At 55.2% G+C, this 26,903-nt stretch overlaps 1 protein-coding gene across 4 annotated transcripts in view; it reads left to right on the forward strand.

Moving 5' to 3' along the window:
* The first annotated feature begins 1,051 nt into the window (after positions 1-1,051).
* Positions 1,052-26,903, forward strand: part of KMT2D (lysine methyltransferase 2D) — a 40,069-nt gene continuing 14,217 nt past the window's right edge. Inside the window, exons 1-39 of one of the 4 annotated variants that reach the window (XM_029954205.1) lie at positions 1,052-2,252; positions 6,711-6,796; positions 7,278-7,404; positions 7,587-7,810; positions 7,935-8,044; positions 8,216-8,378; positions 8,684-8,849; positions 8,949-9,063; positions 9,203-9,360; positions 9,566-9,711; positions 9,853-11,415; positions 11,502-12,610; positions 13,090-13,203; positions 13,543-13,653; positions 14,290-14,394; positions 15,167-15,348; positions 15,527-15,691; positions 15,786-15,895; positions 15,999-16,046; positions 16,684-16,905; positions 17,141-17,260; positions 17,349-17,462; positions 17,682-17,812; positions 17,894-18,041; positions 18,241-18,306; positions 18,485-18,595; positions 18,800-18,937; positions 19,043-19,127; positions 19,347-19,588; positions 19,679-19,752; positions 19,958-20,008; positions 20,132-21,943; positions 22,050-22,232; positions 22,313-22,446; positions 22,664-24,573; positions 25,945-26,068; positions 26,218-26,302; positions 26,408-26,474; positions 26,580-26,812. In XM_029954205.1, coding sequence (XP_029810065.1) covers positions 6,748-6,796; positions 7,278-7,404; positions 7,587-7,810; positions 7,935-8,044; positions 8,216-8,378; positions 8,684-8,849; positions 8,949-9,063; positions 9,203-9,360; positions 9,566-9,711; positions 9,853-11,415; positions 11,502-12,610; positions 13,090-13,203; positions 13,543-13,653; positions 14,290-14,394; positions 15,167-15,348; positions 15,527-15,691; positions 15,786-15,895; positions 15,999-16,046; positions 16,684-16,905; positions 17,141-17,260; positions 17,349-17,462; positions 17,682-17,812; positions 17,894-18,041; positions 18,241-18,306; positions 18,485-18,595; positions 18,800-18,937; positions 19,043-19,127; positions 19,347-19,588; positions 19,679-19,752; positions 19,958-20,008; positions 20,132-21,943; positions 22,050-22,232; positions 22,313-22,446; positions 22,664-24,573; positions 25,945-26,068; positions 26,218-26,302; positions 26,408-26,474; positions 26,580-26,812 — 10,815 coding nt within the window. In that variant the 5' untranslated portion in view covers positions 1,052-2,252; positions 6,711-6,747. The remainder of the gene's footprint in view (positions 2,253-6,710; positions 6,797-7,277; positions 7,405-7,586; positions 7,811-7,934; positions 8,045-8,215; positions 8,379-8,683; positions 8,850-8,948; positions 9,064-9,202; positions 9,361-9,565; positions 9,712-9,852; positions 11,416-11,501; positions 12,611-13,089; positions 13,204-13,542; positions 13,654-14,289; positions 14,395-15,166; positions 15,349-15,526; positions 15,692-15,785; positions 15,896-15,998; positions 16,047-16,683; positions 16,906-17,140; positions 17,261-17,348; positions 17,463-17,681; positions 17,813-17,893; positions 18,042-18,240; positions 18,307-18,484; positions 18,596-18,799; positions 18,938-19,042; positions 19,128-19,346; positions 19,589-19,678; positions 19,753-19,957; positions 20,009-20,131; positions 21,944-22,049; positions 22,233-22,312; positions 22,447-22,663; positions 24,574-25,944; positions 26,069-26,217; positions 26,303-26,407; positions 26,475-26,579; positions 26,813-26,903) is intronic. The other 3 variants (XM_029954207.1, XM_029954206.1, XM_029954209.1) reach the window with 3 other exon arrangements.

The raw sequence follows: 26,903 nt of genomic DNA on the forward strand, positions 1-26,903 counted from the left end.
CAGCCCTGCACCTGATTTACCTCTTTCTCCACATCCTCCTTAAAAATACATTTTTATCATCTAAATATATACAGTCCTAGGAAAAACATGGCCATTAGTTTGAATCATGGATATCACTAGATGTAATTAATTAGTTAGGAAATTTTACCTATTTTATTCAGCCTCAATCTCATCATCATAGAAACATAATTCCATGTCGTTCACAAGGAGGGCGAGGAATAACTAAGAATATATAAAGTATCTAGCACATAGTTAATTTGTCTCTTTCTATTCATCCCGTGGTTACAGCTAATGCGGAAAAGGCTTTCCAATCCTGTCTCATCCAGACTTACGGGGGTGTGGAGGGGAATGCCTGCAAGTAGAGTGTTTTGGGATCTTGTCTAGAGTAACAGTACTCTGGCCAGGTAGCAGAAAGGCTCCAAGGTACATACCCTCTGTTTACTAAAAAAGGAACACAGGCCCTGAGGGTCCCGAGAGAAAGACTAGGGGTGGGGGTGGGAGCACCCGGGGAAAGGAAGGAAACTCCACATTTATGTTTTGATGGGGGGAGGTGTGTGTGGTGATTGTGGTAGCACTGAGTCTTCTTTCCTCACGAGGGGGTTTGAGAGCCACAAGGAACGACTAGGGATCCGCACCGCTTTCCTTAGGGCCCCCGAACGTGGCAAGAACCCATCCTTTGCAGCGCCAGGCGCCGTGCCTCACTTTCTCCATTTGCGGACTCCAGTTCCCAGGATGCAGAGCAGCGGCCAATCTCCTGGCTCTTCTTCCATCCCCCTCCCGGGAAAGATTGCCCCTGGCCAAGGCGAAAGGGCTGGTGGAGTTTCAGGGACTGAGAACTGCAAGGGAACGGAACTAGAAAGTAGCCGGAGTCCCAGTTTCAAAAGCCAGTCAGAGAAGGAGGCAGGTCCAGGGCCGGGGCGCAGAGGAGGGGGGCTTCATTCCCACGTGTCTGCACGGCGGCCGGCCCGGCGCTGTCGGGGTTAACCCGAGGCGGAGGGATCCCGCAGCGTGTGCGTAGAACTGCAGAGTCACAGCCTTTCCTCCGAGAGGGCCGTATCCCTCCGCCGCTCCGCTTCAACACAAAATAGGGCCGCGTCTTCTCCTTTCTCCGCTTCTCGAGTGGGGTTCCCCAGGCAAAAGGGCCCCCCGGATCTTGCGCCGGAGATTTCCTGAATCTCTACGACCGCTGCCGAGATCCCGGGCCAGGAAATAGCTCCTTCGCAGGAACCACCCTACCGGCCGAACAGGAGGCGGAGGGGGGGGAGGCGGAGCGGCGCCGCGCTGCACTACTTTCCTCTCCGGTTGCAAATGGCTGCCTCGTTCCCCACTTTCCGCTCAGTTTCCTGACCCCCCGGTGCCGGGAGCCGGGGTTGGGCCATGCACCTTTAGGCCCCCCGCGATCACAGCCAGCCGGGGGTCGAGGGGGTGCCACCGATCAGAGCCGGCCAGGCCGGGGGCGGGGCAGCTCCCGAGGCCAGAGGGGAAGGGAGGCGAGCGCTGGGCCTGGAGCGGCCGGAGGGGAGCGGGCAGAGGGCTCGCACCGCCCGCCCCTTCCTCTTCCTCGCCCACCTACCCTCCTCCCTTCCCCGCGGGGGAGCAGAAGGTGGGGGGCTCGAAGCCTCAGAGGGCGAGCGCTCTGGGTCGAGGAGCCCGGCGCTGGGTGTGTGTCAGGTTCAGCTCCGCGGCCCCGCCGGCTCCGCGTCGCCGTAGCTTGCGCGGCCCCGGGGCGCCGGCCCGGGCGGGGAAAGGGGCTCGGCGCTCCAGCGAGGGTCTCACGTTCCATCCGGGCCCGGCGCGGGGCGGCGCGGCGCGGCATTCCTTCCGGGCTGCTGGGGAGGCGCCTAGACGTTCCATCTGGAGAGCCTCGACGTTCCGCCCGAGCCCGGCGCGGGCGGCCGGGGTGCTGGCCCGGCCCTAGGACTGAGAGGCCGCCCGGCGACGCGGATGCGGAGCCTGCTCGCCCAAGATCAAAGCCACCGGTGCTCTCTTTGTGTCCGCTCGGGATTCGCCGCCCTGGGGCTGTCCATGGAAACCTAAACTGCTGGAACCCGAGGCAGAGAACCCCTCTTTGGCTTCTTGCGTTTTTGGGGGGGAGGAGGGTGGCCACTCCGACCTGGATTTACCGTTCTTGGCCCCCGTAAGCCCCCCCGTGCGGGGGGCGGCTGTGATCGCTCTGGCGGTTGGAGGTCGGGGAGCGGCCCGGGCTCTGGCCATGTTCTCGGATGAGGATTTCTGGATCGCCCTGTGAAGAGGTGAGTGAAGTCTGCCCGGCCAGGGCCCAGAAAGGGTTGGACTGGGGGCATAGCCAGATGGACTATCTTGGCCGGAGCTGGCCTTTAGGTTGGAGAAAGGGGTGCCAGAGCTGAGGAGGGTTCCTTTGGCAGTGTCTGTCAAGGGAACCTGAGCCAGTCGCTGGGGCAGAACCGAGGCCTGGGGTGTGCCTCTTTAAAGACTAGGGGTTCAGGGAACCACAGGAGTTTGGGAACCTGGCCAGATCGCCTTTCTGCCTGTTTATTTTTGTGTTGGGGGAGCTCTGCTAAACTAGGACCCAGGCCCTGATGCCAGCACCAATCCTAGTTGGCTGCTTCTCCCTCAGGGTTCCTTGTGGGCCTTGGGAACAGAACAACTTTGGGAGGGAGGATAGAGTGCCACTGCCAGGTCAGACTTACTGCCAGGTTGGACTTTAAGGTTGTTCTTGTCCATCCGGGCACCCAGAGCAGTCTCTGGGAGACTCCAGGAACCCTAGATCTTTCAAGAGGCCTTACTTCACTGTGCAAAGGGAGAGTGTGTGGAAATTAACTAGTGTGATGAAGGGGGTGGCTGGGGCAAGAAGGAGGCGGGGCTGGGGGCAGCTCTGGCCTTGCTGTTCAACTTTAAACTGCCCCTGCCTGACAAAGTGACCCCAGCAAGGCCTACTGCTGTCTTAGCCTGCTTTGCCTCCCCTCCTCTGGGGATGGACATAATCTCTTGGGGATTATAGAGTAGGCCGTTGAGATTTGCTCCCTGCAAATGTGGGCTGCAAAAAAATGGCTTTTGTCTCTCGCTTTCTCTGGGCCTGGTGTGGAGAGTTGGTCGCCCATAAGTCCCTGGCCAATCCCACAGGCCCCTCCCAGACCTCTCCAAACCCTTTTCAATCAGGGAATGTTAACTGGTCTTCTGATCCTGTCCCAAGCCTGCAGAATAGGGTAGCCTGTCCCTCTTTGGAAGAGAAATGGCCTGATCAGAGCTGTTTCCAGCCCTGGCAGGAGGTGTTGGGGAGAAGAGGTGTGTATGTGAGTGCATGAAGGTGCAGCATGAGCCTCATGCCTCTGAGCCCTGGGCTGGGACAGCCCTTCTCACAGCTGTCATGCTGCCCAGCAGGGATTTGGGTAGTGTGTTTCGCTCCCTCACTCCACCCCCTCCAACATACATAGGCTAGATCTCTTAAAGCCTGATCTTGGAGAAAATAGGGGGTTTGCCCTTGACAAATTTCTGGGTGGTAACCCTGAGGTGAGAGGTGCTGCAGGGGTGGTGGAGTGAGGCTAGCAGTCACCCATGCTCTCTGCCACTGCTGCCTCTGGAGGGTCCCCCCTGTTTGTCTCCAAAGAGCTTCCTTAGGAGGGACCTCTCCTTGTTAGCTGTGGCTTACCCCAGAATGACCCAGAGACAGTCTTTAGGGTCCACAGGGCCAGTGTTGCCATTTGGATTCTTCCTGGAGGGCTGGCCCAAAATGGGGGTGGGGAGAGGTGTGGTTTGATTCTCAGGCTGGGAACCAGGAAGTCCTGAGTCCTGCAGAAGAGCTGTTCACTCAAGGGCCTACTTCAGCCTTTCACCTCTCCAAGCTTCCATTTCCCCTTTGGCTGGGAAAATGGAGTTAAAACTATTGGTCTGGAATGGTGGCAGGGAGGAGAGTGGGTTGAGATGAATCCCTGTCTTCTTCCTTGCTGTTTTGGGCCTCTTAGGCCCAGGGCTAAGGGAAGTCAGCACAGTTTAACCTCCTAGATCTGTACTTTGGGATCTCTAGTTCCCCAGAGGAAGCCTGGCTAGGCATTAACCCAACTGAGATCCAGGGAAAAACCCTTGGTGTATATGTATGTATGTATGTGGTTTCTGGCTGTAGATGATGGGACGGGGGAACCTGTGGTCTTTGTTTAGCTATGTTCAGGGGCCTAGCAACTGGGACTCGGCTTTGGGGTGCAGGTGCTAGACTGCAGGGGTAGAGAAATGGAGCCCTGGCTTCTTGGAGGTGCTCCTAGATTGTTTTTGGTACAGGTTGGAGGACACTCTACTCTTTGCTTCTTAGTCTATCTTCCATGGCCCCTTGCATGAGGCCGTGGCTTTGGAGGATGTTGGTACTCTGTCTTCCAAGGCTGGACGAAGGTGGTTTCTGTATCTCCCCAAGCAGTGCCAGCCTTACCAGCTTGAGAGGGCTGCGCTCGCTCGGGGGAGGACAGAGGAATTTGTCCCTCTGGCCTTGTGTGAGGCAGTCCTCCTCCCACCCACTGTATTATCACTGTTGCTTTTTATTTCTTACTGTTTGTGACTCCTTTGGCCTCAACTTTGAGAGCAAAGCTTGTAGAGAATCTTTGGGGGTATGTAGTGGTAAGGTGCAGTAAGATGCACATGTTTAGGAAACTTTGAAGTCTTTGGGTGTGGTTGGACCTTGAACGACTGAATGGGAAGAGAGGGCTAGCTGGTGCCCTGACCTCCAACCCCAACTTCCCAACAGTGGCTTCTAACAGCCCCTTGAATTTCCAGAGCAGCTTTTCTGTGGGCTGGCCAGATGACCACCCTAATTTCCTTTCAGATGTGGTTGTGTGACAGGTGTGGGAAAGAGATGACCAGGGAATGGAGGTAACAGGTATCAGGTGGTACTTCGCTTTCCCAATTTAGTAGATTCTGATAGTATGAAGGGAAAAAGGTAAAACAAAATTTCTTTTCCTGTGATATGTCACAGAAGGTGCATTGCCAGTCTCAGGAAATGGAGTGTGAGCTCAGGGGACGAGAACTGATATTGTGGTTCTTAGGTAATTGATTCATCAATCCTAGGCACTTTTGAGTGTTCCCCTGTCTCATCCGCCCCAATCACTCAAGCCCAGTGGCTGACCACTGGGGTAGTTGGTTTGGGAAGAGAGGCTTGTCCTTACTAAGGTTGGTGTGACCCATCTGGTTAATAAGAGGAGTAGAAAAGGTTGGAAAGATAAATTTCTCAAACTTTTATTTAGAGTTCTGTTTTAGGGATCCCCCCATACCCCCATCTTCCTTAGGAACATACTTTATTTTCTCTGCTTAAGCCCCTATCCCTCCCATTTAGAGCTGCTGCTTTCTCCCTTTTTCTTTTTTAACTTTTTTAATGTTTATTTTTGAGAGAGAGAGAGAGAGAACGAGAGAGAGAAAATGAAGGTGTGGGAGAGGAGCAGAGAGAGACAGAGACACAGAATCCAAACCAGGCTCCCAGGCTCTGAGCTGTCAGCACAGAGACCACCAGCACAGGCTTTAACCCACAAGATGTGAGATCATGACCTGAAGCCAAAGTCAGCCGCTTAACTGACTGAGCCACCCAGGCGCCTCTCTCCCTTTTTCTATGAGATGACTTTCTTCTTCCTCACCTCTGTAACTTCACTTTTCTCTTTTTTGTATTGTGTTTAGTTCCCTCTGAAGTTTAGGAAAATATGTTCAAAGGGTGGGTCTCAACCTTCTTAGGTATAACTTTAGATTGTTTCATTTGGCTCTGGTATGGGCAGGCGTATCTTAGAAGAGGGGACTGTTACCCCCACCCCTATAGTGTGTGTGGAAACCCTGCTTTACGGAAGAGGAAGGAAGCTACCCTGCTATGCTGTGTCCTTCCCGGTTTAGAACTCCTCTAAGTGGCAGTGTGCTTCCTGAGACTACAACTCCCAGCATGCCTAGCCTCAAGCCTAGCTACACATGCTCAGTAACTCTTAAGGCCCACTTCTGTTAACTACTAGGGACATCTGAGGAGGAAGGACAGTTAGTGTTGCTAAGGGCAACGACCTGAGGCCTTAAGGCTGGGTGAGATCTTGAGCTCCGTCACAGCAGGGTTGGGGGTTGCGGGGGCTGAGCTGGATTTGGATGGGCCGTGGGTAGAAAGAAATTGGGGAGTTTCTTCTGTTGTGATTGGGATCTCCTGGTTGAAACTGGTGGAGGTGGAGGAGATCCATCCATAGCTAGGCTTTAGTCCCAGTAATGTATTCCATACCCTGTAAGACCCCAGACTGTCTCTGGGAGAGGGATTTTGACTGGATTCAGACTTCTTGGGTTATGGCTACCCCTGGGTTGGCACTGACATACCTCTGGGATGGTAGCTGACTTAGATCTGAAGAAAAAGGCCAGGGAATAGGGCACACAAAGAGCCAAGAACTCAGACGTGAAGCAAAGGGCAGTATTAGATATAGGTTAGATGTGCTTCTCGTTGGATGCTGTTGCCCTGGGAACTTTGACACAGGATGTAGGAAGTGGGAAAGGGGAGTGGATCTCCTGAGAATACAGAATGTGAGAATAGGGCATGTGTTTATCTGGGGAGGAAGTAGGCAGTGGTTAAGGGTTAGGTAGAAAGACTTTCCTTGTCACTAGAACAGGAGTTTGTACATATGGCTTTGCTTTGCTTTCTGTAAAGTAGTTACCAGTAGCTGCCTTCCTCCTAGGATGCTAGCAAAAGTGTTTAGTGGGGAGACTTACTAGACATATAGATCTTTCTTTGGCTCTGACAGGTCTCCCCGAGAGGGCCCTGCCCAGTCGGAGAGAGGGATGGACAGCCAGAAGCCGCCTGGTGAGGATAAAGATTCAGAACCGGCAGGTGAGTAGGGCAAATTCTGGGTTTGCTGGCAGCGTTCTGCCCTTCCCAGGCAACCTTAGATTTCTGGCCCTGGCACAGGGACAGGAGCTAAGTCTGTCTAATAGACAGGTAATTGAAGGACTTTGTTCTTTGTAGCAAAAGTCAAATTGCCATCACTGTAATTCACCAAGGGTTTTGGTTAATCTCATGGGTCTGATGAGTGAACTAGAATTGTTTTTTTCTTTAATTGAAGTTACTTAACATATAGTGTAGTATTGGTTTCAGGAGTAGAAATTAGTGATTCATTATTTATATATGACACCCAGTGCTCATCCCAACAAGTGCCCTCTTTAATGCTCATCACCCATTTAACCCATTTGCCCCCCCACCTCCTCTCCAGCAACCCTCAGTTTGTTCTGTGTATTTAAGAGTCTCTTACAGTTTACCTAGACTAGTGTTATGTAGAAGATGATGGCTGATGCTTGCTTTTCTGACCATTCAGCTGATGGACCTGCAGCCTCGGAGGAGTCAGTCACCACTGAGCCAGACCTTCCCAACCCACATGGCAGGGAGGTCTCTGTGGCCAGTTCTGGAGGTCCTAGGCTTCAGGAACCTCCCCAGGACTGCAGGTAACTAGTTTGGGAAAATGAGGATGTAAAGCCACACAAAGATTTGACTCGAGAGTCTGGGCTTTCAAGGAGGAACATTTTGGAAGATGAGTGTTTGGGAATCAAGCATGCCAAATCACGGGGGGGTTAGGGGTGCCTTTGGGCAGGGGCCTGGCATAGTACTGATGCTTGTGTGTCCACAGTGGGGGTCCAGTGCGGCGTTGTGCTCTCTGTAACTGCGGGGAGCCCAGCCTACATGGGCAGCGGGAGCTACGGCGCTTTGAGTTGCCATTTGACTGGCCCCAGTGTCCAGTGGTGTCCCCTGGGGGGAACCCAGGGCCCAATGAGGCAGTGCTGGCCTGTGAGGACCTGTCACAGATTGGTTTCCCTGAGGGCCTGACACCTGCCCACCTAGGAGAACCTGGAGGTAAGTGAGGAGAGGTGGGATAGCTGACTTGGGCAGGAAAGGGGATAGGGGCTGGGAGGTCCTGAGCCAGTGATCACCTTTCTGCTAACTCTTTCCTTTCTGTTTATCCTTTTCCCTTATAAAGGGTCCTGCTGGGCTCACCATTGGTGTGCTGCATGGTCGGCAGGCGTATGGGGGCAGGAGGGCCCAGAACTATGTGGTGTGGACAAGGCCATCTTCTCAGGGATCTCACAGGTGGGGCTGGGGCCACGGGATTGCATAGGCAAAGGGTAGAGTGAGGAGGGCTGGTGGTCTTCTGAGAGGCGAGAATGAGAAGGGCAGTGGGTAGATGGAGACAGAGCTAGTACCTGACATATTGCTCTGGGGAGAGCGGCTGGCACTGACACTTTGTCTCCACCCTGGCAGCGCTGCTCCCACTGCACCAGGCGCGGTGCCTCCATCCCTTGCCGCTCACCTGGATGTCCACGGCTTTACCACTTCCCCTGTGCAACTGCCAGCGGTTCCTTCTTATCCATGAAAACACTGCAGCTGCTATGCCCAGAGCACAGTGAGGGGGCTGCACATCTGGGTAAGCAGTCCTGCCCTCTGGACACAGGGCAAATAAGGGGCTAAATGTGCCTGGGGTTTTTGTGTGTCTGTATGCCCCGCTAAAATAGATATGAACTTTGTGAGCACAGGGACTTTTCCTGTCTTGTTTTCCACCCTGTGTGCGGTGCCTAGAAGAGTGCCTCACATATATCAGGCAAATACCCAGTAACTATTTGTTGTTTGTTCGTTCTGTGTCTATGGAATTCCTGTTATGTAGAGAGCACTGTGCTGAGTCCTGCAAGGAATCCACAGCTGACCTATGTTCTCTGTCTCTTCCCACTATAGAGGAGGCTCGTTGTGCAGTATGTGAGGGGCCGGGGGAGTTGTGTGACCTGTTCTTCTGTACCAGCTGTGGGCATCACTATCACGGGGCCTGCCTGGACACTGCTCTGACTGCCCGCAAGCGTGCTGGCTGGCAGTGCCCTGAATGCAAAGTGTGCCAAGCCTGCAGGTAAGAATAGGAGGGCAGGAGAGAAGCCTTAGGTGAAGCACAGGTTAAGGATGAAAAGGAGGGCAGGAAGGATCTGTTATGTGCCCTCTGTGCCTACAGGAAACCTGGGAATGATTCTAAGATGTTGGTCTGTGAGACATGTGACAAAGGATACCACACCTTCTGCCTAAAACCACCAATGGACGAACTGCCTGCTCACTCTTGGAAGTGCAAGGTGATTATCTCTCTGATTCAGCCTTACTCTCCGTAATCCTACCTCCTGTCACCTCTCATTTCCCTGTTGCGATGAGCCCTGTGCTCTCCTCCAGTCTGCTCTCTGACCAGTGCCTGCTTTGCCTGCTTACTTCCCCTAGGCATGCCGGGTATGCCGGGCCTGTGGCGCAGGCTCAGCAGAGCTGAATCCCAACTGTGAGTGGTTTGAGAATTACTCGCTCTGTCACCGCTGTCACAAAGCCCAAGCAGGACAGCCTGTCAGTTCTGTTGCTGAGCAGCATCCCCCTGTCTGTAGCAGGTAAGCAACACGGACTGGAGGAGATTGGGATGGCAGTTTGGAAGTACTGAGACTGGCAGGGGCCATGTTAAAGCAAGTTGACTTTGAGAGGGGAGCCCCAAGGTGGGCAGTACAATCCGTAGCTTTCATGCCTTGCCCCAGTGTGCTGTCTAAGAACTGATAGCTGATGAGAGTCCTGGTGCCTGCTCCCCTGTACTGTTTGCAGGTTCTCACCCCCAGAGCCTGGTGATACCCCCACTGATGAGCCCGAAGCTCAGTTTGTTGCATGCCAAGGGCAGCCAAAGGGTGGGCACGTGACCTCTATGCAACCCAAGGAACCGGGGCCCCTGCAATGTGAAGCCAAACCACTAGGTGAGTAGGGTTTGAGGGTTCCTGAAAGCAATTCCTGTCTGGTCTGTGGTAAGGGACAATTTCTGTTTTGCCTTTAACCTTGTACTTGCAACAGAGTAGACCTGGGCTAGGTGGGAGCATAATAGTGTGTTATGTCTGCAGGGAGAACAGGGGCCCAACTTGAACCCCAGTTGGAGGCCCCCCTAAATGAGGAGATGCCACTGCTGCCCCCACCCGAGGAGTCGCCCCTGTCCCCACCACCCGAGGAATCGCCCACATCCCCGCCGCCTGAGGCATCGCGCCTGTCCCCACCACCTGAGGAATCACCCCTCTCTCCACTGCCTGAGGAGTCTCCTCTGTCTCCTCCACCTGAGTCCTCACCTTTTTCTCCACTGGAGGAGTCGCCATTCTCTCCACCAGAGGAGTCTCCCCCATCTCCACCACTCGAGACCCCCCTGTCTCCACCACCTGAAGCATCACCCCTGTCCCCACCATTTGAAGAGTCTCCCCTGTCCCCCCCACCTGAGGAGTTGCCCACTTCCCCACCTCCTGAGGCATCTCGCCTGTCTCCACCACCTGAGGAGTCACCTATGTCCCCTCCACCTGAAGAATCACCCATGTCTCCACCACCTGAAGCATCTCGTCTGTTCCCACCATTTGAAGAATCGCCCCTATCCCCTCCACCAGAGGAATCTCCTCTCTCTCCACCACCTGAGGCATCACGTCTGTCCCCACCACCTGAGGACTCACCCATGTCCCCACCACCTGAAGACTCACCTATGTCCCCACCGCCTGAGGTATCATGCCTATCCCTGCCTGAGGTGTCACGCCTGTCCCCACCGCCCGAGGAATCCCCCCTGTCTCCACCACCTGAGGAGTCTCCTACGTCTCCTCCACCTGAGGCTTCACGCCTGTTCCCACCGCCTGAGGACTCCCCCACTTCCCCACCACCCGAAGACTCACCTGCTTCTCCGCCCCCGGAGGAGTTGCTCATGACCCTACCGCTAGAGGAGTCGTCCCTGTTGCCACTGCCTGAGGAGCCACGACTCTGCCCCCGACCTGAGGAGCCGTGCCTGTCTCCTCGGCCTGAGCAGCCGCGCCTGTCCCTTCAGCCTGTGCAGCCATGCCTGTCCCCTCGGCCTGAGGAGCCGTGCCTGTCCCCTGCACTTGAGGAACCGCGCTTGTCCCCCGCGCCTGAGGAGCTTCATCTATCCCTTCCACCTGAGGAGCCACACTTGTCTCCCCGGCCTGAGAAGCCATGCCTGTCCCCTGCCCCTGAGGAGCTGTGTCTGTCTCCCCGGCCTGAGGAACCCTGTCTGTCCCCCCGGCCTGAGGAGCTACGCCTGTCCCCCCGGCCTGAGGAGCCGCAACTGTCCCCTGGGCCTGAGGAGCCTCGCTTGTCCCCTGGGCCTGAGGAGCCACGCCTGTCCCCCCGGCCTGAGGAGCTGCCCCTTTCCCCACGGCCTGAGGAGTTGCGCTTGTCCCCCCAGCCTGAGGAACCACGCCTGTCCCCTCGACCTGAGGAGCCCCCTGAGGAGCCAGGCCTATGCCCTGCACCTGAGGAATTGCCCTTGTTCCTCCCGCCTGGGGAGCCACCTTTATCCCCTTTGCTTGGAGAGCCGGCCCTGTCTGAGCCTGGGGAACCACCTCTGTCCCCTCTACCGGAGGAGTTACCATTGTCCCCATCTGGGGAGCCATCTTTGTCACCTCAGCTGATGCCACCAGGTAAGGGGATGTTAGTCCTTTGTCTGGGAGAGTCTTAATCCTTTATGGTACATCTAATCTCAGAGCCTCCCTTTTTCTCTTTCCAGATCCTCTTCCTCCTCCACTCTCACCCATTATTACAGCTGTGGCCCCGCCGGCCCTGTCGCCTTTAGGGGAGCTAGAGTACCCCTTTGGTGCCAAAGGGGACAGTGATCCTGAGTCACCATTGGCTGCCCCCATCCTAGAGACACCCATCAGCCCTCCACCAGAAGCTAACTGCACTGACCCTGAGCCTGTACCCCCTATGATCCTTCCCCCATCTCCAGGCTCCCCAATGGGACCAGCTTCTCCCATCCTGATGGAACCCCTTCCCCCTCAGTGTTCTCCACTCCTGCAGCATTCCCTGCCTCCCCAAGACTCCCCTCCTTCCCAGTGCTCTCCTCCTGCCCTGCCACGCTCCATTCCCTCCCCACTGAGTCCCATGGAGAAGGCAGTGGAGGTCTCAGATGAGGCTGAGCCACATGAGATGGAGACTGAGAAAGTCCCAGAACCTGAGTGCCCAGCCTTAGAACCCAGCCCTACTAGTCCTCTCCCCTCCCCCATGGGGAACCTTTCCTGCCCTGCACCCAGCCCTGCCCCAGCTCTGGATGACTTCTCTGGTCTGGGGGAAGATACAGCCCCTCTGGAGGGGACTGACACTCCTGGTTCACAGCCAGAGGCTGGACAGACACCTGGCAGTTTGGCTAGTGAACTTAAGGGTTCCCCTGTGCTCCTGGACCCCGAGGAGCTGGCCCCTGTGACCCCTATGGAGGTCTATGGCCCAGAATGCAAGCAGGCAGGACAGGGTTCACCCTGTGAAGAGCAAGAGGAGCCTCGTGCACCAGTGGCTCCTACCCCACCCACTCTGATCAAATCCGACATCGTTAATGAGATCTCCAATCTGAGCCAGGGTGATGCCAGTGCCAGTTTTCCTGGCTCCGAGCCCCTGCTAGGCTCTCCTGACCCCGAGGGGGGCGGCTCCTTATCTATGGAGCTGGGGGTATCTACAGATGTTAGTCCAGCCCGAGATGAGGGCTCCCTGCGACTCTGTACTGACTCACTGCCAGAGACTGACGACTCGCTACTGTGTGATGCTGGGACAGCTATTGGTGGAGGCAAAGCAGAGGGTGACAAGGGGAGGCGGCGCAGCTCCCCAGCTCGTTCCCGCATCAAACAGGTGAGGGGCCATTCAGCCACTGGTTGTGGTCAATGTGATGCCAATGTCAGGGGTGTGGTCCTGTGTCATGGATAGCTTTCCACCTGGTTTACTGAATCATAGACTCTCAGAGATACTTTAGTTCATCCTCTTTGTTAAGGGAAATACTCATACATATAGAGGGAAATGAATTGCCTGGGTTCGTGGTTACCCAGTAAGAGAATAAGGACTAGAAATTCAGGTCTCTCTAGCCTGGGTTTTTCTCATTGTGCCCTGTTGGCCACTTTCTCCTTGGGACAGGGGAATGGTTTGAGCTGGAGTATCTACCTGTCACTGAGAGCTTGGCTTTTCCCCTGCCCTGAGTAGAACTCTTGGGCCTTATCACCTGTTATGCCCTGTCCGTTCATCTCTTCCCTTTCCCCCTGAGCCTGTAGACCCAACACACTACAGGATTACAAACTCCTGACTTGCCCTTGTAATCATCCTCTTCCATCCCTCAGGGTCGCAGCAGTAGTTTCCCAGGAAGACGCCGGCCACGTGGAGGAGCACATGGAGGACGCGGGAGAGGACGGGCCCGGCTAAAATCAACTACTTCTTCCATTGAGACTTTGGTAGTAAGGAGAGGCTTCCCATTTCCCAAACATGCTTCAGCTGGCCCCTTCAAGATTAAACACCCTTTAAATCCCTGCACGCCCACCTACCTGCTTGTTAGCCTAGGGCCTGTCCAGCTATGTCTGTGCTTCTGTCCACCTGGCCCCCAGGCTTCTCTGAAATCTCTGCTCTTGGGCTGAGGCCCAGTTTGGGAGCTGGGGTGTTCTTCTGCTTCTTAGTCCTGGCTCCTGGCCTTCATCTTAGCCAGGGGTTCATGCCTCCTTCCCCCAACACCAAAGAGGAAAGCGGCTTAGTGGGGGCAGATTTAGCTGCCTCACTTGCCACAACTCTCTGCCTGTAAGGTTGCTGATATCGATAGCTCTCCCAGCAAAGAGGAAGAAGACGATGATGACGACACCATGCAAAATACTGTGGTTCTCTTCTCCAACACAGACAAGTTTGTCCTAATGCAGGTACTGTACTTGCCTGGTGTAGTTCCATTCTCAGCACTGAGGTCTGGCAGACCCAGCATTGGCCATGCATATTTTGGTGGGAGAGTAAATGGGGAAAACCAAACCAAGGACCTGGTTCTGGGGATACCCAGCTAATGAGAAAACACAGTGAATCAGGATCATGTTGTTCATTTGTTTGTCCATCCATCAAATGTCTCTCAGGTGTGTACTCTGGGCTGGGCACTGAGCTAGTAGCAAGGAGTATAGCCATGAAAAAGGCGGAAATGATCTCTGCCCAGTTGAAGCTTATAGCCTAGGGAATTTTGTGTATGTTCCCACCTGAATAATCCCAAAGGTGATAGAATTTTTGTCAGATATGTTACTCTCTCAGCCTGACCAGTCTTTAGGCTTCTTACCTTCCTTTTACTTCTCCTTCCTTTTCCCCACGTCAGGGTGTACCAATTTAAATGCCCTGGTCAGATGAGCAAGGCATGCTAGGAAGGAACAGGCCCATGATGGCTAAGTGTCCTAACGATGGGGGGTGGGATTTTGGTTCTCTGACTCCCCCCTTTCAGATTAGTGTTGTAGTTGGTTGCTGGGACTGAGTGGGATTGAAGAGGCCACGTTGGACGTTCGGGTTTCTCTGTGTTTCTCTAGGACATGTGCGTGGTATGTGGCAGCTTTGGGCGGGGAGCAGAGGGCCACCTCCTCGCCTGTTCCCAGTGTTCTCAGTGCTATCACCCTTACTGTGTCAACAGCAAGGTGAGTTCAAGACCCAAGAGGCCTGGAATGGGAAATGGGGTCTTATATTTCACACTACTCTATTTATTTATTTTTAAATTTTTAAATTTGAGTATAATTGATACTTTTTCATACTACTTAAAATGGCTATTGGTCAGGGAAGTTACTTATCAGTCACTAGTGGTTACAAACTCATCTTGGGGCAAAGTACTTTGGAAATCGTGGTGGTTTTATTAAGTTTCTTTGTCGTAGATCATGACTGGTAAAATTTAATCCATCATCTAGCCTGTGAAAAACTTTACTAGTAGAAAACATGATATGACCTACAGGTGAAGTATATAATAATCAAAATCATAAGCACATGTCTGCAAAGAGAAAACAATATTTTTGACCCAAGTGTGATCATTTGTTTTGGGGTTTTCATTAATGTTAATGTTAGAACTCATTCACTGCTGACATTCACTAATTTGTAGAAATAACAGGTTCTAAATGTTCAAGAAGCGTTGGGGGAAATGCAACCACAATCTTTTTGGGGACTTGGCTAGTGATCGATTGTAATGAGGTAGTGGCTGGGTGAGGCCATTCTCTGATCAGCAGAGATCCCTGGGAGCCCAAGTTTAGAGTCACTACTTTTGGGGATGGAGGTGCTCTGCATAGCCTTCCTATGTTCAGATGGAGGTCTGGACTGAGCACTGAGGTCCCCCAGCCCTACCCACCTAAGTCCCACCCTCCCCTATGAGGTCTTCCCTCTCCTGTACATCACACTCTGAAGAATTGCCATCTTCTGCCCCAGATCACCAAGGTGATGCTGCTAAAGGGCTGGCGTTGCGTGGAATGCATCGTGTGTGAGGTGTGCGGCCAGGCCTCGGACCCCTCACGCCTACTGCTCTGTGATGACTGTGACATTAGCTACCACACATACTGCCTGGACCCGCCACTGCTCACCGTGCCCAAGGGTGGCTGGAAGTGCAAGTGGTAGGGAGACCCGGGATCTTGAGGGGCCTGGGCCTGAGACTCTGGAGGGATGTGATGTTGCTGACGTGACAGAGGCTGGGTTTAGAAAGCTGGGCTGGTTGCTTGCTTCTCAGTGAAGACACTTCTAGGTATCTTGGGTAGGCTAGGTGCTGACGGTCTGTCTTTCTGCCCCTACCAGGTGTGTGTCCTGTATGCAGTGTGGGGCCGCCACTCCTGGCTTCCACTGTGAATGGCAGAATAGTTACACACACTGTGGGCCCTGCGCTAGCCTGGTTACCTGCCCTATCTGCCATGCTCCGTACGTGGAAGAGGACCTCCTAATCCAGTGCCGCCACTGTGAACGGTGAGGGGGCCCCTCTCCCCTTGTATAGGCCTCCTCTTCCCTGTTCTTAGCCTTGCAGTGTCTGGGTTTATTCTTCATGTCCCCCTTCTTCCAGGTGGATGCATGCTGGCTGTGCGAGCCTCTTCACAGAGGATGACGTGGAACAGGCGGCTGACGAGGGCTTTGACTGTGTCTCCTGCCAGCCTTATGTGGTAAAGCCTGCTGGTGAGTACCAGGTGCTGGGGAGAGGGCAGCAGTGGGTAGGGCAGGGCTTTCTTACTTTGGGACAGGGACTCAAGTTGCCTTGGTTTGCCTCTCTCTCCCAAAGCGCCTGTTGCGCCTCCAGAGTTGGTGCCTATGAAGGTGAAAGAGCCAGGTGAGTCACAGAAATCCTGGATGCCACAACCGGAAGACACCTTAGACACTGTCTAGTCCAGCTCCAACCCACCTTCATCTCCTCATTTTCAGAGGAGGAAACTAAGATCCTCAGAGGTTGAGTGGCCTGCTCAAGGTTATCCTAATAGGTTAGCGGTAAAGTTATGACAAGAACCAAGGCCTCCGTTTTCCCAAGCAGAGCTCATTCTGCTAGGCAACATGGCCTTTGCAGAATCTCATCTCCAGAGAGCACAGAACACAGATTTTTCTTCTCAGTGGGAGAGGCTGGGGCCTTTCCTCCTCCATCATGCTGTGAGCACTCTATGCTGGCATTTGGCAAGTAGGGGCCTTCTTAGGCCTGGGCAGCTAGAGAATATTTTTGGTGAACTAGTGTGAGTCTTGAGCAAAGTCAGGCTTCTGTAGTAATAGTCTCTGTGAATCCCTTTGAGTCACTGATGGAGAACTCAGGCCTCAGCTGGCACCTGCTTGTGGACTGTCCTTTCCAGCCCTCACACCCCAGTGTTCACCTCAATCCGTTTTGCTGATTTTGTCCCAGCTGGGAACTTAGGCTGAAACTTGGAGTTCTGGTTTCTCTGGGGCCTCCATCCAGGGGCTACATGCTCTTCCTCTTTGTGCAGAGCCTCAGTACTTTCGCTTCGAGGGTGTATGGCTGACAGAAACTGGCATGGCCGTGCTGCGTAACCTGACCATGTCACCCCTGCACAAGCGGCGCCAGCGGCGAGGACGGCTTGGCCTCCCAGGGGAGGCAGGGCTAGAGGGTTCTGAGCCCTCAGATACCCTTGGGCCTGATGACAAGAAGGATGGGGATCTGGACGCTGACGAGCTGCTCAAGGGTGAAGGTCAGGATGGGGAATCTCAGGGAGTGCCCAAGTAGTGGGAACACTCCAGTGAATGAGAGTGGAGTGTTGGTTGGGGCAGCATTGCCACTCCCAGTCCCCCTCAAGCCACTGTTGGGCTTGTCCAGATGGCTCTGTGGCAAGGCACTGGGCTCTCTGTTCTCGGATAGCAGGATGACAAGGTTAAAAGGGGGCCCATGCCTCTGATCTTCCTCCCTCTCTTTGTCTCCATACACAGGTGGCGTGGAACACATGGAATGCGAAATGAAACTGGAGGGCCCTGTCAGCCCTGATGCGGAGCCTGGCAGGGAGGAGACCGAGGAAAGCAAGAAACGGAAACGCAAACCCTATCGGCCAGGTGAGGCCCTGGAATGGGGAGGTGGCTGGTGAGGGACAGCTCACCACGTCCCCGGCAGCTTCTCAGTCTCAGGTCTACCTCCTCACAGGCATTGGTGGTTTCATGGTGCGACAGCGGAAGTCCCACACACGTGTGAAAAAGGGGCCTGCTGCACAGGCGGAGGTGTTGAGTGGGGATGGGCAGCCCGACGAGGGTGAGACGGGTGAGGGCTCCAGTGGGGCCTGGGAGAAGTTGGGGATTCTAGGACCTATGGGGCACTGCCAGGGAGGCCCGGGAGGTGAGGGCTTACTCATGGGGCGACGAGGGTAGTGGGCCCAACGGTGCTGGGGAGAAAGTGGGAAGAGCGTGTCCCTTGACTGAGTTGGGAGTAGCATGCCTGGTGTCCTCCGAGAGGGGCTGATGCCTCCCCTTCTGTCCCCAGTGATGCCTGCGGACCTGCCTGTAGAGGGCCCTATAGACCAGAGCTTAGCTGATGGGGATGAGAAGAAGAAGCAGCAGCGGCGAGGGCGCAAGAAGAGCAAACTAGAAGACATGTTTCCTGCTTATCTGCAGGTGGGTCTCTGGCTCTGCAAGGTGAGGGTGCGCCTGCCCTGAAGAGCAGGAAGAGACCTATTTCTCTTATTCTTCCTGCAGGAAGCCTTCTTTGGGAAGGAGTTGCTGGACCTGAGCCGGAAGGCCCTTTTTGCAGTTGGGGTGGGCCGACCAAGTTTTGGACTAGGAACCCCAAAAGCCAAGGGGGATGGAGGCTCAGATAGGAAGGAGCTCCCCACCTTGCAGAAAGGTCAGTTATGTGCAGGTGAGGTGGTCTGAAAGGATCCAATTTCCCTCTGTGGGTAGGAGTTGGTGAAGGAATTTGGTGGGGAATGGGCTGGTCTCCCAGAATTGGGGATGGGCTAAGGCCCTGGCCTGGGGAGCTGGGGGCCCATTCTGGGCATCAAGTGTAGGGCATCTCTGACTAGAACAGGGACTGTTGTTCATAGGAGACGATGCTCCAGATGTTGCAGATGAGGAAACCCATGGCCCGGAGGGCAAGGCTGATACACCAGGTGAGGGCTGCTGGGAGGACTATATCCTATCTTGGTTTTGCGTCTATCAACATGTTTTGCCCCTGAACACCATCTGGGTTGGTGGCTGGAAACTGTTTCATGCCCTGTGGGGTCCAGGGTGGTTATTGTGGTGCCTCTACACTGTCCTTGGTTGATGGATTTCTCCTGGCAATTGCAGGACCTGAGGATGGAGGCATAAAGGCATCTCCAGTACCCAGTGACCCTGAGAAGCCAGGCACTCCGGGTGAAGGGATGCTTAGCTCTGACTTAGATAGGATTCCCACCGAAGGTGAGGCTGTGGCCCACCCTTGTCTTGTATAAGGGTCCTCTGTGGGAGAAGGAGAAGGTCCTACCTGTGGGACTGTCATCTGTACAGCCAGCTTCTTTGGTGGGGAGTCTTGGGCACCCTCCCTGGCCATGGCCATCTGTGGCCCTGCGGTGTCCTGTCAAGTCCCCAGGTTCCTCAGCAGCATCCTTCATCAATCCCCCACAGAACTTCCCAAGATGGAATCCAAAGACCTGCAGCAGCTCTTCAAGGATGTTCTGGGTTCTGAACGAGAGCAGCACCTGGGTTGTGGAACCCCCGGCCCCGAAGGCAGCCGTACACCGCTGCAGAGGCCCTTTCTTCAAGGTGATACAGATGGGAGTGGCGTCAGGACTGGGTGGCCAGGTTTGGCCAAGCTTGTTCCCAGGATGGGCCTCTTGCTCTCTTTTTCTGATCCTATGCCTCTTATAGGTGGACTTCCTTTGGGCAATCTCCCCTCCAGCAGCCCAATGGACTCCTACCCGGGCCTCTGCCAGTCCCCGTTCCTGGATTCTAGGTTGGTATCTATGCTTACCCTCTGTGGGCAGTCCCTGTTTTCCCTTCCCTCTCACTGGGGCCATGCCAAGGGAGGGGACCTTGGACTCTTGGGTGTGCTGTAGAAACACTTTGCTCCTTTGTGAGTGGCCCTCCTTATGGGGGCAGGCAGTGGCCTGGGAACTCTAGGGGTGGGGCTTGGCTTCACTGCCCTCTGTGACTCTCTGCCCCTGCGCCCCAGGGAGCGCGGGGGCTTCTTTAGCCCGGAACCCGGTGAGCCAGACAGCCCCTGGACAGGCTCAGGGGGCACCACGCCCTCCACCCCCACCACCCCCACCACAGAGGGAGAAGGCGACGGGCTCTCCTATAACCAGCGGAGCCTTCAGCGTTGGGAGAAGGATGAGGAGTTGGGCCAGCTCTCCACCATCTCACCTGTGCTCTATGCCAACATTAACTTTCCCAATCTCAAGCAAGATTACCCAGGTACCCATGGAATGGAGACCAGGGAAACAACCTGGTGGGTACAGGGGTCACCTGCCAAGTCTCCTCTAACAAAATACCTCCACCCTCCAGACTGGTCTAGCCGTTGCAAACAAATCATGAAGCTCTGGAGAAAAGTTCCAGCTACTGACAAAGCCCCCTATCTGGTGAGCTAGAAGGGAGCCTAGGTCAGGGTGGGAACTGGGGCTCAGGGGTGTCTTTGGGAAATTCACCTCAGTTCTTTCCATTACCCACTCCCATAGCAACTGAGCCAGAGGGATCAACTTCTGGGTAGGGAGTGAGTGACGTGAGGGATTGGGGCTGGGTATGAAACTGAACCCTAGGCCTAAGGCTGTGTCCTGTATCCCTCAGCAAAAGGCCAAAGATAACCGGGCAGCTCACCGCATCAACAAGGTGCAAAAGGTGAGTGGGGGCCAGGCTGGGTCGTGCCATCCAGATGCTATAGCCGGGTGCCTCTTGAGGGTGTGGGGGACATAGGGCTTGCCACAGCAGCCTGACTGCTCTGTGCCTGGTTTCCCCCTGTAGCAGGCTGAGAGCCAAATCAACAAGCAGACCAAGGTGGGCGACATGGCCCGTAAGACTGACCGACCGGCCCTACATCTCCGCATTCCCCCCCAGCCAGGGGCATTGGGCAGTCCGCCCCCCGCTGCTGCCCCCACCATTTTCATTGGCAGCCCCACTACCCCCGCCGGCTTGTCTACCTCTGCGGATGGGTTCCTGAAGCCGCCGGCGGGCACAGTGCCCGGCCCCGATTCGCCCGGTGAGCTCTTCCTCAAGCTCCCACCCCAGGTGCCCGCCCAAGTGCCTTCGCAGGACCCCTTTGGACTGGCCCCCGCCTACGCTCTGGAGCCCCGCTTCCCCACGGCACCACCTACCTATCCTCCCTATCCTAGTCCAACAGGGACCCCTGCACAGCCCCTGACGCTGGGCACCTCATCTCGTCCTGGGACTGGCCAGCCAGGGGAATTCCATACTACCCCACCCGGCACCCCACGACACCAGCCCTCCACACCTGACCCCTTTCTCAAACCCCGCTGCCCTTCACTGGACAACCTGGCTGTGCCTGAGAGCCCAGGGATAGGGGGAGGCAAGGCTGCTGAGCCTCTGTTGTCACCACCGCCTTTTGGGGAGTCTCGGAAGGCCCTAGAGGTGAAGAAGGAAGAGCTTGGGGCATCCTCTCCTAGCTATGGACCCCCAAACCTAGGCTTTGTTGACTCACCTTCCTCAGGCCCCCACCTGGGCAACCTGGAGTTAAAGGCACCTGATGTCTTTAAAGCCCCGCTGACCCCTCGGGCATCTCAGGTAGAGCCCCAGAGCCCAGGCTTGGGCCTAAGGCCACAGGAGCCACCCCCTGCCCAGGCTTTGGCCCCTTCTTCTCCCAGCCACTCAGACATCTTTCGCCCTGGCCCCTATCCTGACCCTTATGCCCAGCCCCCATTGACCCCTCGGCCCCAACCTCCACCCCCTGAAAGCTGCTGTGCCCTGCCCCCTCGCTCATTGCCCTCAGATCCTTTCTCCCGAATACCTGCCAGTCCCCAGTCCCAATCCAGCTCCCAGTCCCCGTTAACACCCCGTCCTTTGTCTGCTGAGGCATTCTGCCCATCCCCTGTTACCCCTCGCTTCCAGTCCCCTGACCCTTACTCCCGTCCACCCTCACGCCCTCAGTCCCGTGACCCATTTGCCCCCTTGCATAAGCCACCCCGACCCCAGCCCCCTGAAGTTGCCTTCAAGGCTGGGCCTCTAGCCCACACTCCACTGGGGGCTGGGGGCTTCCCAGCAGCCCTGCCCTCAGGGCCGGCAGGTGAGCTCCATGCTAAGGTCCCAAGTGGGCAGCCCCCAAATTTCGCCCGGTCCCCTGGGACAGGTGCATTTTTGGGCACCCCTTCTCCTATGCGTTTCACTTTCCCTCAGGCGGTAGGGGAGCCTTCCCTGAAGCCCCCTGTCCCTCAGCCTGGTCTCCCTCCACCCCATGGGATCAACAGCCATTTTGGGCCTGGCCCTACCTTGGGCAAGCCTCAAAGCACAAACTACGCAGTAGCCACAGGGAACTTCCACCCATCAGGCAGTCCCCTGGGATCCAGCAGTGGGTCCACAGGAGAGGGCTTTGGGCTGTCCCCGCTACGCCCCCCATCAGTCCTACCACCACCTGCACCGGATGGATCCCTCCCCTACCTGTCACATGGAGCCTCACAGCGGGTAGGCATCACCTCTCCAGTCGATAAGCGAGAAGACCCAGGGGCTGGAATGGGCAGCTCTTTGGCGGCACCTGAACTTCCAGGTACCCAGGACCCAGGCATGTCCAGCCTCAGCCAGACAGAACTGGAGAAGCAGCGGCAGGTAGGTAGATATCCTGGAGTGAACCCCCCCATATCTCTGCTTTCTCTGTGCCAGCTCTGTGATTGGAGTGGAATGGACTTACCCCATTTTTCTGTTCTCTGCACAGCGCCAGCGACTAAGGGAGCTGCTGATCCGGCAGCAGATCCAGCGCAACACCCTGCGGCAGGAGAAAGAAACAGCTGCGGCAGCTGCAGGAGCAGTGGGCCCCCCGGGCAGCTGGGGTGCTGAACCCAGCAGCCCTGCCTTTGAGCAGCTGAGTCGAGGCCAGACTCCCTTTGCTGGGACCCAGGTAGATAGAGTGGTGGTAAGGAGTGGCGGGTTCAGGATACTGAAGGTAGCCCCTCCTTCATCTACCTTTGTCTCTCCCAGGACAAAAGTAACCTTGTGGGGCTGCCCCCAAGCAAGTTGGGTGGCCCCATAATAGGGCCAGGGGCTTTCCCCAGCGATGACCGACTCTCCCGGCCACCTCCTCCAGCCACCCCTTCTATGGATGTGAATAGCCGGTAAGCTCCAAAGCAAGGGGTAAAGTGAGGGAAGAGATCTCACCACTGTTGTCTGTTGCCCCAGATTTTCCCTTGTCTGACCCTGGTCCCCAGTATCACTTACTCTTCGTCCTCATTCCCTCTTATTGTGTCAACTCCATCCTTCCTCAGGTCCCTAAGCCCATGTTCTAGCGCTTAATCCTGATTTCATCTTACTGACTATTGCATATTCTTCCAGGCAATTAGTGGGAGGCTCCCAAGCCTTCTACCAGCGAGCACCGTATCCTGGATCCCTGCCCTTACAGCAGCAGCAGCAGCAGCAGCAGCAGCAGCAACTGTGGCAGCAGCAGCAGCAGCAACAACAGGCAACAGCAGCAACCTCCATGCGACTTGCCATGTCTACTCGCTTTCCATCAACTCCTGGGCCTGAACTTGGCCGCCAAGCCCTAGCTTCCCCCTTGGCAGGAATTCCCACCCGCCTACCTGGCCCCGGAGAGCCAATGCCTGGTCCAGCTGGTCCTGCCCAGTTCATTGAGTTGCGGCATAACGTACAGAAAGGACTAGGACCTGGGGGGGCTCCATTTCCTGGTCAGGGCCCCCCTCAAAGACCCCGTTTTTACCCAGTAAGTGAGGACTCCCACCGAATGGCTCCTGAAGGGCTTCGAAGCCTGGCAGTATCCGGCCTTCCCCCACAGAAACCTGTAGCTCCTCCAGCCCCTGAATTAAACAGTAGTCTCCATCCAGTACCCCACACCAAAGGTCCCTCCCTGCCCACGGGCTTGGAGCTGGTCAGCCGGCCCACCTCAAGCACTGAACTCGGCCGCCCTCCTCCTCTGGCCCTGGAAACTGGGAAGTTACCCTGTGAGGATCCTGAGCTGGATGATGATTTTGATGCCCACAAGGCCCTAGAGGATGATGAGGAGCTTGCTCACCTAGGCCTGGGTGTGGATGTGGCCAAGGGAGATGATGAGCTGGGCACTTTGGAAAACCTGGAAACCAATGACCCCCATCTGGATGACCTGCTCAATGGGGATGAATTTGATCTGCTGGCCTATACTGACCCTGAGCTGGATACTGGGGACAAGAAGGACATCTTCAATGAGCACCTGAGGCTGGTAGAGTCTGCCAATGAAAAGGCTGAGCGGGAGGCCCTGCTGCGGGGTGTGGAGCCAGGACCTGTGGGCCCTGATGAGCGCCCTCTGCCTGCTGCTGATGCCTCTGAGGCCCGTCTGGCGTCTGTGCTTCCTGAGGTGAAGCCCAAGGTGGAGGAAGGTGGGCGCCACCCTTCCCCTTGCCAGTTCGCCATTACCACCCCTAAGGTAGAGCCAGCATCTGCCACCACTTCCCTAGGCCTGGGACTGAAGCCAGGACAGAGTGTGATGGGTGGCCGGGACACCCGGATGGGCACAGGACCCTTTTCTAGCAGTGGGCACACAACTGAGAAGGGCCCCTTTGGGGCCACAGGAGGACCACCAGCTCACCTGCTAACCCCCAGCCCACTGAGTGGCCCAGGAGGGTCTTCCCTGCTGGAAAAGTTTGAGCTAGAGAGTGGGGCCCTAACTTTGCCTGGTGGACATGCAGCATCAGGGGATGAGCTGGACAAGATGGAGAGCTCGTTGGTAGCCAGTGAGTTACCCTTGCTCATCGAAGACCTGTTGGAGCATGAGAAGAAGGAGCTGCAGAAGAAGCAGCAGCTTTCAGCACAGTTGCAGCCTGCCCAGCAGCAGCAGCAGCAGCAGCAGCAGCAGCAGCAACAGCAGCAGCATTCCCTGCTGGCCACACCAGGCCCTGCCCAGCCCATGTCTTTGACACATGAAGGCTCTTCTCCCAGTTTGGCTGGGCCCCAACAGCAGCTTGCCTTAGGACTTGGAGGTTCCCGACAGCCAGGCTTGGCCCAACCGCTGATGCCCACCCAGCCACCAGTACATGCCCTCCAGCAGCGCCTGGCCCCATCCATGGCCATGGTGTCTAGTCAAGGACATATGCTAAGTGGCCAGCACGGGGGGCAGGCAGGCTTGGTGCCCCAGCAGAGCCCACAACCAGTGCTGGCACAGAAGCCCATGGGTACCATGCCACCTTCCATGTGCATGAAACCTCAGCAGCTGGCCATGCAGCAGCAGCTGGCTAACAGCTTCTTCCCTGATACAGGTAACTTGAGCCAGGGGTGCTGGTTTAGTTACTCAGGGGTGAACACTGCTACCACCAATAGGGCACTGGAGCTAGAGACCTAAGATAATCCCCAGCTGAGGGAGGTAGGGGACAAAGAGCATTGGCAAAATACCATACTAGCCGTGCAGGCAGAAGCATTATAGCTTTTGCCAAACGAGGAATGGTTTCTGTCATAGAGCAGGTAGTTAGGTGTGTGAATAAATGGAATGAACAGACGAAGCGTGGTTAGCAAAGGCTTTGTAGCTGTGGCGAGACCAGATCAGGAGCTGGAGAGAAGTGGTGCAGGAAAGAGCAGTGCAGGCAAGCGCGGACCCTTGAGTGAGCAGTGTGTTGGGGAGAAGTCGGTGGGTACGTTTGGAGACCATATTGAGGTGGTTAGGCCAGAGTGGACTCCATCTGGAGGAAGGTGAGTGGGTACTACCCTAATTTTGGAGACATGAGAAAAGGGGCCAGATTGAGGAAGATCTCAAATTACAATAGCATTTATTGGGTTACCATTTGCTAAGCAGTGTGCCAAGTACTTTACCCTCATCATCTAATTGAATCACAACAAACTCATTACATAGGTACTGCTGGTGTCTTCAGTTAGGAAAGTAGGCATGGAGGGTAAGTAACTTGCCAAGGTCGTACAGCTAACAGCTAGAGTTTGAGTCCTGCTCCTCTGAGCCTCTTGACTGTTTTATGGTCTTAAAATATGAGGAGAGGGAGTTTGGTTAGTTCTTTAAAACGTGGAGAGTTAAGTTTGAGAGCAGTGGAGAAATATAGAATGTGCAGCAATTTAGGACGATTTAAGTTTTTGGTGGTTGCTTATTTCTCCTTTTTTACCCAGTGTCCTGGACAGGCAAGAAATGGGCTGTAGGTGATGCATATGATGCCCAAAAAAGCACTGGCATCTAGGACTTTGGCACAGTGTCCACATCTAGGGTTCTTGGGCTCCACTAGTTGCCCTAAGAGTACTTCTGAAAAATGCATTCTAGGTCATAAAGTGTACTCACAGTCTTTGTGAAGCTTGATCCTCTTCGTAGTTCCATGAGGTAGGCAGAGTAGGGAATCATGAGATCTGTCAAATAGAGGAGGAAACTGAGGCTCAGAGCAGTCAAATGACATTGATACGTTAGCTCAGCAAAGATTACTCTTTAGCTCTGTGCAAGTAAAAACAGAGCCATGTATCTTATGAATTATAAAACTGAGTCAGCCAGGCTTCCTGGCTCCTAATTCAGTGGTCTTTCTTCCACTTCTGTGCCATGCCGTTGTTCTACGTGGTGGAGGCAAAAGTGTTTGAGGGAACAGCAGATATAAAGTGGAATATTGAATTCAATGGCCAGCTTACTTGGTCCTCCCCCTCTCCAGATCTGGACAAATTTGCAGCAGAAGATATCATTGATCCCATTGCAAAGGCCAAGATGGTGGCTTTGAAAGGCATCAAGAAAGTGATGGCTCAAGGCAGCATTGGAGTAGCACCTGGTATGAACAGGTAAGACCTGGGAGGTAGGAGGTGGTTGGCTTTTTCCTTTCCCAGTCATTTCCCTCTCCTTCCTGGTCCCCTTCCCTACTTGTCCCACTTCTTTTGCCTTTTAACTTTCCCCATCACCTACGCATCCCCTTTGCTTTGGTGGACTCCAGGCAGCAAGTATCCCTGCTAGCCCAGAGGCTCTCGGCGGGGCCTGGCAGTGATCTGCAGAACCACGTGGCAGCTGGGAGTGGCCAGGTAAGTGATCAGGTGGGAGTAGGAACTCATGTCCTATACAATTAGACCACTCTTTTTAGGGCCTGATATGGAACAATGACTCTTTAGCACTCTCTCTCATCACAGGAGCGGAGTGCTGGTGACCCCTCCCAGCCTCGTCCCAATCCACCCACCTTTGCCCAAGGAGTGATCAGTGAGTAGGGGGATGGGGACGAATGTGCAAGGGAGTGGGGTATGTGGAAGAAGTGGGATTGGGATCACCATTTTGCAGGGCCTGACACCCTATTTCCTTTTCCAGATGAGGCTGACCAGCGACAGTATGAGGAATGGCTGTTTCATACCCAGCAGCTCCTACAGATGCAGCTGAAGGTGCTAGAGGAGCAGATCGGTGTGCACCGCAAGTCCCGGAAGGCTCTGTGTGCTAAACAGCGCACTGCCAAGAAGGCTGGCCGTGAGTTCCCAGAAGCTGATGCTGAGAAGCTCAAGCTGGTTACAGAGCAGCAGAGCAAGATCCAGAAACAACTGGATCAGGTAGGGATAGCAGACTTCAGCCTAGGAACCAGGAGCCCGGGAAGAGGGATGGCACAGGTGGGGAAGCTCCAGGCTGACCTCCCAACCCTCC

Source organism: Suricata suricatta, chromosome 10 (genome assembly GCF_006229205.1).
Source record: "Suricata suricatta isolate VVHF042 chromosome 10, meerkat_22Aug2017_6uvM2_HiC, whole genome shotgun sequence".
In the NCBI taxonomy this organism is placed as follows: domain Eukaryota; kingdom Metazoa; phylum Chordata; class Mammalia; order Carnivora; family Herpestidae; genus Suricata; species Suricata suricatta.